The 15,178-nt window shown below is 41.4% G+C and overlaps 1 protein-coding gene across 1 annotated transcript; it reads right to left on the bottom strand.

Annotated features, from left to right (window-relative positions):
• Positions 1 to 11,119: 11,119 nt before the first annotated feature.
• On the bottom strand, positions 11,120 to 12,973 carry ccl35.1 (chemokine (C-C motif) ligand 35, duplicate 1). Its single transcript, XM_004086255.5, has 3 exons — positions 12,815 to 12,973; positions 12,275 to 12,392; positions 11,120 to 11,390 (listed from the first exon to the last, which is right to left on the bottom strand). Exons 1-3 carry the CDS (start codon positions 12,879 to 12,881, stop codon positions 11,285 to 11,287), a joined length of 291 nt encoding a protein of 96 aa, XP_004086303.1. The 5' UTR covers positions 12,882 to 12,973; the 3' UTR covers positions 11,120 to 11,284.
• Positions 12,974 to 15,178: the final 2,205 nt, after the last annotated feature.

The raw sequence follows: 15,178 nt of genomic DNA, 5'->3' as shown, positions 1-15,178 counted from the left end.
CCAAGCCAAGCCAGACCACCACCCCACCCCCCCCACCACGCACCCCCACACCCAAGCCCAGAGGACCACGCAGCGCCCCAGCCCGCCCCACCCAGGCACCGGACCCGACCCCCCGACTAACGGAGCCCCCCACCGCCCCCTGCCAGGCACCGAAAGCCCCGACCCCCACCCCAAACCACGGCAGAAGGGCAAGGAGCAGCGACGACCAAGCCCCCCACCCCCTAAGTCATGGAGTCAACCACAGGAGACCAGAGAGACTGAATTCTTTCAAAGTTACTTGAGCTTTGGGCTGACATTTTTTGCAAGCTGATATGATCAAACAGCAGATTTCTGTGTTGACTTATGTTTATATTTTTCTTGTTTTTCCAATTTATTAAAATAGTTTTTTTGGCAATACAAAGAGTTATGAAAATGATAGATGCTAATCCTTCTTCTATATCGATGGCACTCATGTCACCAAGCACACAAAGTGACGGTGAGGCAGTGATTGAAACCTTAAGCCAGACTGATAAATCGGCACATACCTGCTGCCAGAGAGCCTGGACAGGAGTGCAGAACCACAGTGCGTGCATGTAGCTGTCGGGTAGATTATTATCACAGTGCTCGCAAATGTCTGAGTTACTGAGACCCATCTTGAACATCCTCTGTCCAGTGTAGTAAATTCTGTGAAGAGTTTTGAGATGGATTAGCTGCAGATTTAGACTTTTTGTCATTTTAAAGGTGTTTAGACAGAGTTCTGACCAGAAGCTTTCATCTGTGCTGATGCTCAAATCTGCATCCCATTTTTTTGTTGGAAGGGCAATATTTTTATCTAAATTACATAAAAGTTTGTATATTTTGGAGAGAGTTCTATTCATTGAAAAATTAATCAGAGTGGTAACTACATCTGGTAGCTTTAAATCGTCGTCTTTAAATTTATACTTTTTAGTAATACTTGATTTAAGTTGCTGATATTCTAAGAAGTTATTTATTCCATATTTGTCTTGAAGTTCCTGGGGAGTTATGAATCTTCTATCAATAATTACGTGCTCTAGTTGTTTTATGCCCCCTGCTTGCCAAGCTGGGAAGTGAATCATTTTTTTGTTAATAAGGATGTCCGGGTTGTTCCAGATGGGTGTCATTTTGCACGGTTGAATTGATGATTTTGATATTTTGAGAAATTCCCACCAGGCTGTTAAAGTGGCATTTATATTAATGCTTTTGAAACATTCCTGTTTTTTAACTGTTTGGCTAATAAATGGTAGCTGTGACAGGTTGATCTTTCCACATAACGCCTGTTCCAAGTCTAACCATGAGTTGGTTTCTGGATTATTTTTTAACCATTTTAAGATATATTGTAATCTATTTGCAAGAAAGTATTTGTGGAAATTAGGTAGTTCTAATCCTCCACAGCTTTTTGCAGATTTTAAAGTTTTTAGACTAATTCTTGCAGGTTTGTTGTTCCATAGAAAGCTTGATATGGATGAGTCTAATGTTTTGAACCATTTTAATGGCGGTTGTGTTAAATTTTTAGTTTTAACCTATAGAGCTTTAAATGAACAGACCCCAAACTGCGTATCAGACTTGCTCTGTCCATACGCTTCTGGCCGTGCCCTCTTATCCACGGATCAAAATCTTTTAAAGATTCTTAAGACCAAGTATAAAACCAGAGGTGACCGGTCGTTCCAGGCAAAAGCCCCCAGACTCTGGAATGCCCTCCCTCCGTCCCTTCGTGTGGCTGACACCATCGATTCTTTTAAGTCAACTGAAGACACTTTTATTCATAAATGCTTTAAGCCGACTGGTTTCATTGTTGTTATATTTTTATTCAACGTTTATTTTTCTTCAATTTAGTTTTGCTTTACATCATATTTAATTGATCTTCTGCTTTTACTGTATTGTATGTTTTTTATTGTTCAGTGCTTTGTGATTTTATCTGTGAAAAACGCTATTTAAATACAACTTACTTCCTTACTTACACCATCGTGTAACAGTCTACCTCCCTGCTAGCTGGGTTCGCACACCTGTCAATGACAGTTCCGTGCCTGTATGGCCCCATTTACACTGCATGGTTCAAGTGACCCAATTCAGATTTATTTTATTTATTTTTTTTCTCCCCTCATGTGGCACAGATCGGATGTGACCGGTGAACGTGTAAGCAGGAAAAAAAACGCATGGATTCTGATTTTCTCAGATCAGATTCATTCATATGTGGTAATAAATCAGACACAAATCGGATACGTGCGTTTGCGTGTGCCATGTGAGCAGACAAATGGGATATTCCCCAGTAAATGCGAGTCGTACGTCAGAGACGTCGACTCAGGACACCACCAACTGATATCACGTGCGATGGAGGACGAACGCTACACACAGTGGAGCAATGCGGAGGTTTCATGTCTCTTTAGTGTTTGGGGTGACGAGACGGTGCAGGCGAAAATGCAGGGTTGTTACAGAAATAAATCTGTGTTCGAAGACATTTCACGAGATGTTGGGAGGCACGGTTTTAAGCGCTCGTGGCTGCAGTGCCAATCTAAGATAAAAAGCTTAAAAAGCAAATACTGTCATGGTCTCGTGGGAATTCGAAAGGACCCAGACGCTGGAACCCGGAAGAAACTCGGAAACGAGAGGCAAGTATAAGGAAGGTTTAATTTCTCTGTAGGAGAGTCTGTGACCAAGTCTTTGTTGCTGCGTGGCGGCTGACTGGAGGGTGGAGAGTCTGTGACCAAGTCTTTGTTGCTGCGTGGCGGCTGACTGGAGGGTGGAGAGTCTGTGACCAAGTCTTTGTTGCTGCGTGGCGGCTGACTGGAGGGTGGAGGCAGACGGAGCTCGAGACTGAGGGCTTGCTGGATCCGAAGGGAAGACGTAGAGGGGGACTGGAGAACTGCAGCCCGAGGAGCACACTCGTGAGGATGATTCCTGAGAGCGGAACGGAGAAGCAAATTAGCGTGATCAAGCCAAGGTAAGGCACAAGACATGCGAGAGCCAGACTATGCACCGTGGTAAGAACAACGGACTGGCGTTGACGTCAGGTCCTGGATCTCCTGAAGTAGGCGGCTTTACGAGGTGATGATTGGAACCAGCTGGTCGCGTCCAGAGCCGAGCAGGAAAGGGAGGGGGGAAGGTGACTGACAGAGGCACCATGACAAATACAAAGTGATAAAAGACCACAACAATAAGAGTGAAAATAGCTGTGCAACATTCCCATTCTTCCACCAAATGGAAGGCATTTGACCACCCGAATTACTAGATAGCTTCAGAGAAGATGGGGTGTTTGAATAACAGTAACAATATATACAAGTTCAGCATTAGGACTGTTGTCTTATCTTTTATTACATTGTTTACATTTATTCTTGAGCAATATATTGGGTCAGTGCTTCCTGATTCTTAGTGGCTGGATGTCTGCAATGCCCAACGGGTCAACATCACCCGGTGGTACATCAGGAGGTCCAGCTGCACTAGGATCTTCACTGTAGGCCTCATTGTGTTTTTCACAGATGTCACACAGAGTGCAGCATGTGGCGATAACTGTGGGGACCAGTGATATGTCCACATCAAGACGTTTTGACAGGCACCTCCACCGACCTTTTAATCTTCTGAATGCACACTCCACCGTCATTCTAGCCCTGCTTAGTCTCTTGTTAAAATGACGCTGGTGTTCAGTCAGATTCCCGGTGTCCGGGTACCCCTTCATTAGCCAGGATTGAAGTGGGTAGGCTGGACCCCCAAACAGCATGATAGGCACTTGTGTGCCCTGGATCTCCTCAGTGGGCTTTGGTCATGAAAAAAACCAAATTACAACTCTTGCTGAAGAGAAATACTGTGATAATGACATCAATGACATGACTTTATTGAATGTATCAATTCAATAAACAACAAGGAAGGAACAGGCCAGGGGGTTCTTATTACATTTTACACAAATACATTGAAACTGATGCACAGATCAAATGTCTTAATTGCTTTCTTATTGTCAGATTATCTTATTGTGTTCATGTATTGTTTGAACTCATTGATAAAGATAGAAAAATGAGGGGTATGATTTGTAACTTTGGATTTATGAATTTTCCATTTGCATAAAAACAATAAAAGGTTAATGATGTAGAATTTTTATTTTTTATGAGTTGGACAGTGGGTGAGGCCAAACATAACATGTTCTAAGTACAGGCGGGAGTCTGGGTTCATGTGGGCGGAAATGAAATGACAAACTTTAGACCAGAGTTTAGTGGAAAAGGGACACGACCAAAATAAATGTACAGCATCTTCAGGGTGTTCATGACAAAAAGAGCACCTTACATCAATATCTTCTTTGAACCTTTGCAGATATAGTTTGGATGGGTAGAATTTATGGATTAGTTTTAATGACATTTCTTTCACTTTATTGGTTAAAAAGTATTTTGCTGTTAATTCCAGAACTTTTTCCTTTCTAAATGGTAAACTAAATTATTCCATTAAGGAACTACGTAGGGAATGGATAAAACATCCTTCTGAAAGAGTGAGCGTATACGGCGATTTGTGTTACGTGAAGAAGAAAAACAAATTTGTCCTATTTCTGTTTTCGTAGGATCAATTGGTAATAAAGTTGGACTCTGTAATGTTGACCTTTGAATAACATAGTTATACATTTAAAAATTGATTTCAAAACAATGTTAAACTCTGTTTTAGGTATTTTGATGCAATATTTGAAGCAGAATTCTTCATGTGACATTAAAGACCCGTGTGATTTAAACAGCTGATGAACCAGAAGGATGTTTTGATTAAACCAAGACGGATAAAATAAAGATTTATGTCTATATGTAATGTCTTTATTGTTCCATATGTAGTATCAGTGTGGAGAAAAATTGTGTTTGTAAATGAGTGACCAGGAAAATAACATTTGCTTTTGGAAGCAAGAAAGCTTAATTTAAATCTTTTGTACATTATAGTTACAAAATAAAAGAAAGTTTATGCCTCCTAATTTGGAGAAAATGTCAATTGGTATGAAATTCCAGATTGAAGTTGGAGTATTAATAAAATGTCTTAGCCAATTTATTTTAAAGGTATTATTTATTGTACAGAAGTCTGTAAAGTTAAGACCACCCTTATCGTAAGTGTTCATTACAACTGTTTTTTTAATACAATGGTTTTTGTTCCTCCAAATAAAGTTAAATAGCCTTTTGTCAACGGATTTCAGAACTTTTTTGTCAACATTGAAGGATAAAGCTGCGTGCGTTAGGCGGGAAATTCCCTCAGCTTTAGTTAGAAAAACTCTGCTTCTCAATGATAAATTACTCTGGATCCATTGGTTCAGCTTTGTCTTTGTTTTATTAATAATTGGATCAAAGTTTAATTGGCATCTGGCCTTTTTATCTTTGGAGAAGGTCATTCCTAGGTAGGTGATGCACTCTTTCACTAGAATATTGTAGATAGAGAGGATGTCGCAGTGTTGAACCCTTGTGCTATCTTAGATGACCCCACCCTTCCATTGACGTGTTCTCTCTACCATGACAAAGATGGATAAAGGTGGAAAGATTTCATGTAATCCATGGACACCAGTGAGGATCATAAACCATTGAAGAAAAAAGGTTCAGTGCACTGTATAGTGGGTCTAGATGACCCAACTCCCAATGTTAAAGTGCCTAGGATAGCACAAATTAATGTGATTTGTGAGTGTGTGGAAAACTTGTGGCGGAATTTTCCAGAGTCTATATCTAAACTTGGGTGAATTCCTGTGCTATCAACCAATCAGGAATTTGGCTTGGGTAGTGTTAAATCTAAATGTTTGGAAAATATGGTAATTTGGCATCGCCCATTAAATGAGTCTTTGGAAAAGTCAGCCTTGTCCCCACATCTGTACCGTGAAACCGTCCAGTCTTTTGTTTCTTTGGTGACTGTTCATTTGATTTTGGAACAACACAGACATATGTATTGGATAAAATGAGTTCCAGAAAAATGCATCACTTCATGGCTAGGTGGAGAGCTCCATGCCTTGGAGGAGTTTAGGGATCTGGGATCTTGTTCCTTAATGTGGGAAGATGAGTAGGTGAGTTGGTGCAGCGTCTGCTGTCATGTGACTGTTGTCCCGGTGATAGTTAACTGTGGTAAAGAGAGAACTGAGTCAAAGAGTAAAGCTCTCAAACTTTGTTCCGATACTCAACTTTAGTCAGTAAGGGTGAAGTAGGTGAGACGCAGGTAGATTGTATCGATTTTTCCTTTTTTCACCCCCTCTGACCCCTGCGCACCACAAGGAACCCAATTAGTGCTGTTCAAGTGATAAGCGCTTCTTGTGCACGGCTTGACTGTTAGAAATGAGAAAATTAGACTATCAGAGTGTTGTTTCCTATGGGCATCTAGAGGCTCTATGATGGTGGGTTCCATTCTCATGACGTCTCTTAAGGTGGCTACACGAGTCTCAAGGGGAACTGCAAGACACCTGCGCTCCCCTTGAGATGCAGCCACTCCTGTCCTTGACCCTCCATGGACCCGGATAGCCTGAAAACCCACAGCACCTGCGGGGGTCAACCCTCGTTTGGTTACATGTGACTAAGGCATGAGGTAGCTCAGGCATCTGGTTCATATACCTTCTGGACATCTCTCTTTTGGAGATTAGGGAGATTGTCTGATCATTATGAAACTCATCACACTCCCTCAGAGCAATTTCTAGAGACTATCCTTTAGTTATTCAAAAAATGCAAAACATTTGAAATGGGCCATTCCTTTACAAAGCACAAACACACTTTTCTCACATTTTTGTGAACTTGCTGAAAATCCCAAAGCTGAACACTTCAACACATTAAAATGCTCTCAATAAGAGGTTCTGCCAGAAGAAACACAGCACAAGTAAACAACCTTAAGATTTGTTAAGCTGTTAAGCCTAAATTTTGTTTTAGTACTATCACCAAATATTTCATGTGTTTTCCAAGATCCAATGATTATATATTTCTGTCACAACACTAATCCCTTTTCTTACCGGACCAAATGAACAGTAATGTCCCCTACATTTTTAAGCTGTGGTAAATTCAAGTTGTGTGTGCGTAAATTGTATTTTGTATTTTTTACATGTTGTAAGTTTTAGATAGTCATGTGTACATGTGAATAGTACGCTATTGCAAGTACACACAGTTATGCACAAAATGTATTGTATACATTGCAAATCAAGAATCCGCTCACACGAATCCGGTGAGACTATTTTCTCTCCACAGTTACTCACCAAACAAACTGCAAAGGTGAACCAGGCAAATATAACATTAAAGTGAATGTGCTGGGTAAAGCTGGAAGACAAAAGGAGGATTTTAAAACAGACTTATGAACATTTTTGAATGGCAAACAGGGACCTCACTCTTATGTTAGCCTGATATGAATAATGATTAACAATGGATTAGATTTATCTGCGCTTTTCCAGACGCTCAAAGCATTTACAATGTGTCAATTGTTCACTCCTCATTCAAACCTGGTGATGCTATCTACTGATGTAGCCACAGCTGCCCTGGGGCAGACTGACAGAGGCGTGGCTGCCAGTACACACCTTGGAACACTTTTATTTTCTGTACAAAAAAAACCCTGGCAAATTAAAAGAGAAAATATTTAGAGTAACTTTAAAATTAAATTAAAAAAAATAAAATTAAATTTAAAAAGATCAGTTGCAAAATGCATTTTCAAAAATCCTTTTGAGAGATGTGAAATGCATTTCACATGGAGAAAGATTTAGAGTTGAGATGACGTCCATGAGATGTTTGTTTACTGTACTGATTGTTGCATGTTTCTGCTGCTGAGAAGATCCAACCTTTTATTCCATTGAAGCAGAAGAAACACGTCCAAAACAGCCACAGAAATACTTTCATTGCTGGTCATTATAATGAAACTTTATTTGACTAAACAGAGTAATTGTATAGGGATTTTTTTTATGAAAGCCCAAATGATCTGTTGCCGTTGTTGCTGCTTCAAATTGATGGTCTGGTGGGGGTTGGGTGCGTAATCTTTTACAAACGTGACCAACTCTCATGATACATTCATGTACTTTAAGATAGAGTTTGCTTCCTTCACAGGCTCCTGGAAGTCACATTTTGTTTCAGTTTATTTTTGATATTGGGCTTTAATCATTAAAAATGACCCATAATTGAATACCCAAGCTCCAAAATCATCTGAATTTTCAAAGTAAGAGTGTCAGAGCAGCTGCTGCAGCACAGTTTTTGATGCCTTTGTCATATAATTCATTCATCTCTGTTTACTGAGGTGTCCTGCTGCGATCTGCAATCAGGGCCGAGAGCTTTACGATTTCATTAAGATCAAATGAAAAACTACTTCCTGTAGTTTTCAGAGGTTTCTGAAAATGGTCAGATGGTGCCCTCTGCTGTCTCAGATGCAATAAAACCTCCTCCATCTGACTTCAGAACCCGCTGAATCCCTTTTGGGGTTTTTGGAGCCTATCCCAGCTACTGTTGGTTGAAGGCAGAGTACCCCCTGACCAGGTTCTGATATAGGGCCACACATTCACATTCACATTTACACCTAGGGGCAATTTAGGTACACCAGTTAACCCATGTTTTGAAAACCCAACCTTTTCTGTAGCATTCAGGGACATACACAGGATTTGGGGGCCCCCGTGGTGCAGCGGTAGGGCGGTAAACCCATGATCGTAAGATTGCAGGTTCGATTCCCGCCTTGCACGCCCATGAGTCGAAGTGTCCTTGGGCAAGACACTGAACCCCACCTTGCCCCTGGTGGTAGGCGGGCGCCTGTGTTTGGCAGCGGAGCCTCCACCAGTGTGTGAATGTGTGTGTGAATGGGTCTGTGACTGTAAAGCGCTTTGCCCTTGTCGGAAGAAAGGCGCTATATAAGTTTACGCCATTTACCATTCAGAGGGGCAGGGGCTCAAAGCTGGAAAAGGGCAGCAAAAACACCTTTTTGTCTTTTAAACAACAAAGGAATTAAGAAAAAAACTACTAATAGATAAATACTCAGGTACTGCGATACAAAGTAATATAATTGTAATTTTGTAATTTTATTAAATTATTGTCAACATGAGTTCATTCACTTTATCATTTACTTAAAAGACATCAAAACAATAAAACACTGTAGGCTATTTATTTAGGCACAATGTGCTGCAGGCATAACCAGCAGGAATCAAGTTTAATACAAATGGTAATATCTTAACCCTTGTGCTATCTTAGATGACCCCTACCTTCCATTGACGTGTTCTCCCTACCATGACAAAGGTGGATAAAGGTGGAAAGATTTCATGTAATCCATGGACACCAGTGAAGATCACAAATCATTGAAGAAAAAAGGTTCAGAGCACTGTCTAGTGGGTCTAGATGACCCAACTCCCAAAGTGCCTAGGACAGCACAAGGGTTAAAAGAGTTAAAAGCACAGCAAACTGAAACATCACAGCACACAGGATATAAAACAAAACCAAACCAGGCACTAAATTTGGGATAAAGGCAAACCAACTTCCACCACATGGGTTTTCTCCGGCTTCCTCCCACCGTCCAAATACATGCTTCATAGGTTAAAACGCATGTTAGGTTAGGTTCTAAATTGTCCCTAGGTGTGAATGTGAGTGTGCATAGGTCTGTGATTTGTGGCGGACTGTCCAGGATGTCCCCTGCCTGACTCCAGCTGCTCTGATCAGAGACACGGTTCTCTCTGTGGAGCAGCAGGTTCATTCTAACAGACACAGATCTTTTTACAAAGTGGGTTGTGGCAAAATCTCTCTATAAACACTATAAAGAATGATGTTAGACACAACTAATGAAAGAAAAGAACTTAAGTTACAAAAGGAAACGTGAAAATGAAAATATGTAGAGTCCAAGCAGATCTCCACGCTACGTAGTTTGTCCAAGTGGGGCTACCGTAGTGTGACGTTATCCTCAGTCAAAAGGACCCAGAAAGGTTATTGCAGGCTGAATGGTTACGGTACCTTCAGCGGAATAGGCTCAGAAAAGGGACAAAACGGGTTTAGAAAATGACCAAAAAAACCCAGAGGGCATTAGGGCACTTCTCATTATGAGGCAAAAAGGGCAGATGTTCCAGCACCCCTATGAGTGCACGTGTCTGGCAGCATTTGTTGATCTGGTCTGACCACAAAGCGAGACATCTTTGCTGAAATACGTGTTAGATCTAAAAACAGCTCCTGAGCTAAAACTGCACAAAGTAGAAACCAATAAGCAGAAGCAGCACGGAGAAAGTGAAGTAGTCCATGTTCATGGGGGGGGGGGTGTCATAGGTAAAGCGTGATGTCACACCATGGTTATATTCGGGGAGTTTCAGTTTTATTGGAGAAAATAAAAACGGATCCTCAAACCATCTCCTAATGAGCAGTCAGCAGATAGATCAGAGCGTCCAAACTCAAATTCACAGTGGCTGTTAAGCTGTGAAGTAAAGTCACGGGCCAACCTCAAAAAGCTCCTGATGTCCATCTTTCATTTGGCCATTTTTTTGGAGGGTGAAATGAATTTGTCCCATGTGACTGGAACATGGCTGTCAAGGACTGTCAACAGAAAAAAGGAGCACTTTCCTCTTTTGACTGCCTGCCAACATACAAGCAAAGCATTGTGGGATTTGTAGTATTAGCGGCAAAGTACATACAGCTCTGATGCACATTTGATATGATCTTGTGGGGCAATTATAAATACACTGCGGGCCAAATTTGCCTGGCGGGCCTGAGTTTGACACATGTGGATCAGAGGATGACGTTTGCTTAATATTGGCAGCTGGAACACACTAGAAGAAAGCTGCTTCTATGAACGTCAGTGCTGTCCTTCAGATTATTTATTCCTGTCTTTTTCTGATTGTTCTGACATTCAGCAAAAAAAATCTCAGTTAAATCCATTTGATCTCAAACAAAAGCAGTTTATTTTCAGAAAACTTTTCTGTTTCCTTTTACAACAATTGCAGACTCAGACAGTTACAGGCTAAAATGAAGACAAATAGAAATTCAATGTTTGAAATATAATAAAATAAAAATCAAAGTTTCAGATCAAGATTGAAAGAATCTTGGAAATTCATATTCTTTGAAACAATGACTTCAAATATGTAGAAAAATAAAAACAATTCCAGGTCAAACTGTTCTGTAGTTTATAGCTTATTCTCTGCTGACGAGGAGCTGGCGCCCTCCTTCCTTGTGGTAGAGGGGGGCCCCCCCCCCCCCCGGGTCAGATTACAGCCGTTCACAGTGTTGCCGGTCAAAGTGTTGAATTAAATAAGCTGTTTTCAGAAAATCGAAGAAAACCCAAAATACTCAAACAGAGATGTCAAAAAAACTCAGTAGCTCTGAGTGTGCAGCAGGCATTGGGAGAGCTGCTGGGGGGGGCTCTCCTGTTGCTTCCATCCTTACATACTGGAGGACTGTTCCATAGTATCCAGGTAGCTGATGACCTCTTTTACCCAGGGGGCTGAGGGTCTGACGCACAGCTGACGGCCGGCCGCTGTCTTCAGCCTGATGGAGGCAGAAACAGAGTCAGAGGGGGGGCGCAGGTTCAGCAACGACAGCATTGATGACAATCCCTGTTTGCTTAAAGCCCCCATCCGATCTTCTTGAGATCTATTTTCACTAGTGGTCTTTTAAGGATGATTATGATGTTTTTAGCCACCATCAAAAACCTGCACTCTGCAAACTCTTGGGTTATTTCTTTGGCCTAATTCTTGGGTTATTTATGCTGGGATATATTTTTGGGTTACTTTTTCGAGCAATACAAATTTTTTGAGTTTTGGTGGTTTCATTTTTTGTAGTGTGTGTGTTGTTTTCTAGGACATAGTTTCTGCAGAGCAGCATAAGTTCACTATCATCCACCTGTTTACACGTTCTCCTGCTAGCTTACATTCCCTTACACCCATTAGCAGTGCTACAAAAATGGTGAGCAATATTGGAGCTTTCCAGCTGTACAGTTCTGATCCAGATTCCAGCTCAGACGAGGAAACAAAGGCGTTCATGGATCTATGTGTCAGACTGTAAATGCATCAGAATGGAGCAGAGCAGGTAGTTTGTGGCCTGCCGATTGTAGCTTCACACATACAAGCTTTATCAAACAGCATTATTTCATTTGCTCCTGATTCACATCAATATTCAATAAAGAAATACTTTTGGGCAAAACGCTAAACTTTCTTTACATGTCCTCCACCATGAGAAAAATGCCTTAAGACATGTTAAACCCTATTTTCAGAGTGGGTCTCTAATGTGAAAATGCTTCTACAGCAAAAACATTCTCACACTTTCCTTTTTCTTGATTACTTTGTTCTCTTCTTGAAACAAATCAGTGCCTCCTTCCCATGAGATCGGATTCCGACTGGGGGGGGGGGGGGGGGGGGGGGGGGCATACTTACAGGACAGCAGGCCTGGAGCAACGCTGGCTGGTCTTCATGTAAGCCACCACATTTTCCTTTTCCATGGGGGTCTCATTGAAGCGGAAGCAGCATTTCTTTGGGCCGGCACCCCGCATACCTGTAAGCACAAAAATGTTCAAACTCTCATCAGAAACGTTGACAACACTTTTCTTTTTAAATCATATGTATGTAAAAAACTGTAACTTCCACAGCTTTTTTTAAAATAACAGAAGCATTTGGTTTTGCTAGAAATGATCATTATTCCTCTTATGGCTGTGATTTTAACTTTAACATTAAGTTAAAGTCTAATGAATCATTAAAACCAGATTTTTGTGAAATTATTCTGATTTGCCTTAAAAAAAACGTTTCTTTTTGCAAACGCAATTTTAAATGCAAAATACAATACTAACAATATTATGACATGAGCAGTTTTGAAGGTTTAGAATGTCGTTGTGCGTTTTTTTCCCCTGAAGACTCTTCCATCGTTTGGGTCAAGCATCTGAAAACATTCTTGTAAAACATTCAAAAGGATTGACTCACCGTGGGTCAGAGCCAGAACGGCCAGCATGAGGACCAGCACAGGCAGACAGAAACGAGCAGCAGCCATCCTGACAGGGTCACAAGGTAGGAAAGGGTCACTTTGGCTCTAGAGATCTGATGTGGATGCTCCTCCATCTGCCTCCATCTTTATACAGTGAAAGCTGGGTGGGCGTGGGGAGCGGGGGCGTCCCAGTCAGGAGTCTAGACGTGTCAAACGTTTGCTGCGGGGATTTACCAGGTGTGGGATTTTTTCGGAGGGGGTGGGGGAAAGGCTGCATCAATAGAGAGTTCAGTCTGTTTCATTTCCCTAAAACAAAAAAGGAAGTTCACATTGTTGTAACATCTACCAAACACACACAAATCCAGTCAAACAGCTCTGCAAACACATAAAAGTGAAAACCAAAACATATAAAGTGAGTTCAGACTAGTACGTGCTAAAAGACAAAGGAAAAAGTTGGATCTTAAGCCGAGTTTCTTCTGACAGACTGTTATAATAAACGTGGAGCAAAAGTGCAGAAAAGATGGTTCAGTGTAGGGTTTGGTATGAACTGATGGGATGGCTGGCAGATTAGAGTTGAAAGATTTTAACATCTACAAGTGTTCAGAAACTTAAGAAGGAAGACAACTTGAGGCGATTAAAAGCCATAAACAGAAACTTCAAGACCCACTCCAATGAAAATGATGTTTTTGGTGTTTTTCTCTTGCTGACGGACGTATATTAATACAATTAAAATTCAAACTGCATCTCTGAGTATTTCTTATTCAAGTCATGTTGGATCAGGAGCAGATGGAAAATCAGCGGTTTAAAAAAGCTTAGGTTATGGCACAGCAACTGCAATGGGTGGGCAAAAGTCCCCAGCTCTGCTCCGTTCTGACCATCCACTCATTGACAAATAGACCCATGAACGTCTTTGCTTTCCTCGTCTGAGCTGGAATCTGGATCTAAACTGTACGGCTGGATATTTCAGATATTGCTTGCTGTTTTTGTTGCACCGCTAATATTAGCTCGGGGGTATAAGGGGCAGTAAGCTAGCGGGAGAAAGTGTAAACAAAGCATGACGGGTGGCAAGTGGTTCAGGCGGTTGGACAGGACAGTCAATGATCGGTTCAATCCCTGCTGCCCCCAGTCAACTGTCGGTGTGTCCTTGGGCAAGACACTTCACCCTCCCTGCCTCCAGTGTTGCCCCACTGGTGTGTGGATGCGCATTAATGTCCCGGTGATGGTCAGAGGGGCCGTAGGCGCCAACTGGCAGCCTGTGTCAAGCTACTGTGTCAGTCTGCCCCAGGGCAGCTGAGGCTACATTAGTAGTTACCATCACCAAGTATGAATGAGGAGTGGATGGATGGAAAAGCGCAGATAAATCCAGTCTGTCATTGTTATTAAATCAGCGGAGAGTTAGCTCCATGCTAGCAGTCCCACCTATAACTCAGAGGTGAATTACAGATGAGCTCCAGCTGCTCTGCAGAAACTATGACCTAGAAACGGACACAGGTTTTTTATTTTGGCTAAAAACTGCATAATTTTTATTAAAAAAGACTACTGGGAATGATTTAACAAAAGAAAAAGACAATGGGTGGAGTGGAACTTTAAATTCAACCCTACAGGAAATGGAAAACTTTGCAGTGATCCTAAAATCTGTGTAAAATAAGACCACTTCCTAGACTTGGTTAGTACCTGTCCTTGAGAGTTCTCCAGCAGTTTTAAGGTTCTTGAGGTTATTTTTACAAGATCACAGAAGGTAATTACAGTAATCAATTCCTCTAATTAATAAAACCTGCTTCCATGTTTGAAAGAGAGAGAAGAAAGTGTCAGCATTACCATGTCAAATTAACATGAAATTTTGACATGGTAATGCAAAATCTCATGTTGGCATCTGGTCATGCCAGCTCTGTGGCCTTGTGGAAGAGTGTCCACCCTGTGATTGGAAGTTCAAGAGCTCAAAACCAGGCTGAGTCATACCAAAGACCCAGTGCCTCCCTGCTTGACACTCAGCATTAAGGGGTTGGATTGGGGGGTTAAATCACCAAATGGTTCCCGAGTGCAGCTGTGTCCCTCAGGAGATGGGTCAAATGTGGAGAACAAATTTTAAACACCTAGGTGTGTGTGTGACAGATAATGGGAGTTTAATATTAAAACTTCAACATTGATATATCAGTATTAACATGTTAACTTATCATGTCAAAGTTAACATGTAAACATTACCTTGTCAACATCAACATGTCAGCATGAGGATGGTTTAGTTTTTTCAGATATGATATTTGAACTGTCCCTTTTTGTCAGTCACCCCAGTTTCATGTTTGTTATGATTTGCAGCCGTCATCAGGTTAGTTTTTAGCCCTCAGTTTATTCACGTGTCTGGTTTT

Source organism: Oryzias latipes, chromosome 6, assembly GCF_053564925.1.
Source record: "Oryzias latipes strain Hd-rR chromosome 6, Olatipes_Hd-rR_3.1".
Taxonomy (NCBI): Eukaryota; Metazoa; Chordata; class Actinopteri; order Beloniformes; family Adrianichthyidae; genus Oryzias; species Oryzias latipes.
Note: the sequence above shows the minus strand (reverse complement) of the source record. Positions and strands in the feature narration are given on the sequence as shown.

Bases quoted from the DNA above. Each gene is read 5' to 3' on its own strand.
- ccl35.1 (XM_004086255.5), bottom strand. From the start codon at position 12,881: ATGGCTGCTGCTCGTTTCTGTCTGCCTGTGCTGGTCCTCATGCTGGCC. The intron at 12,393-12,814 runs GTGAGTCAATCC...TTGTGCTTACAG, and splicing joins CGTTCTGGCTCTGACCCACG to GTATGCGGGGTGCCGGCCCA. The intron at 11,391-12,274 runs GTAAGTATGCCC...TGCCTCCATCAG, and splicing joins TGCTCCAGGCCTGCTGTCCT to GCTGAAGACAGCGGCCGGCC.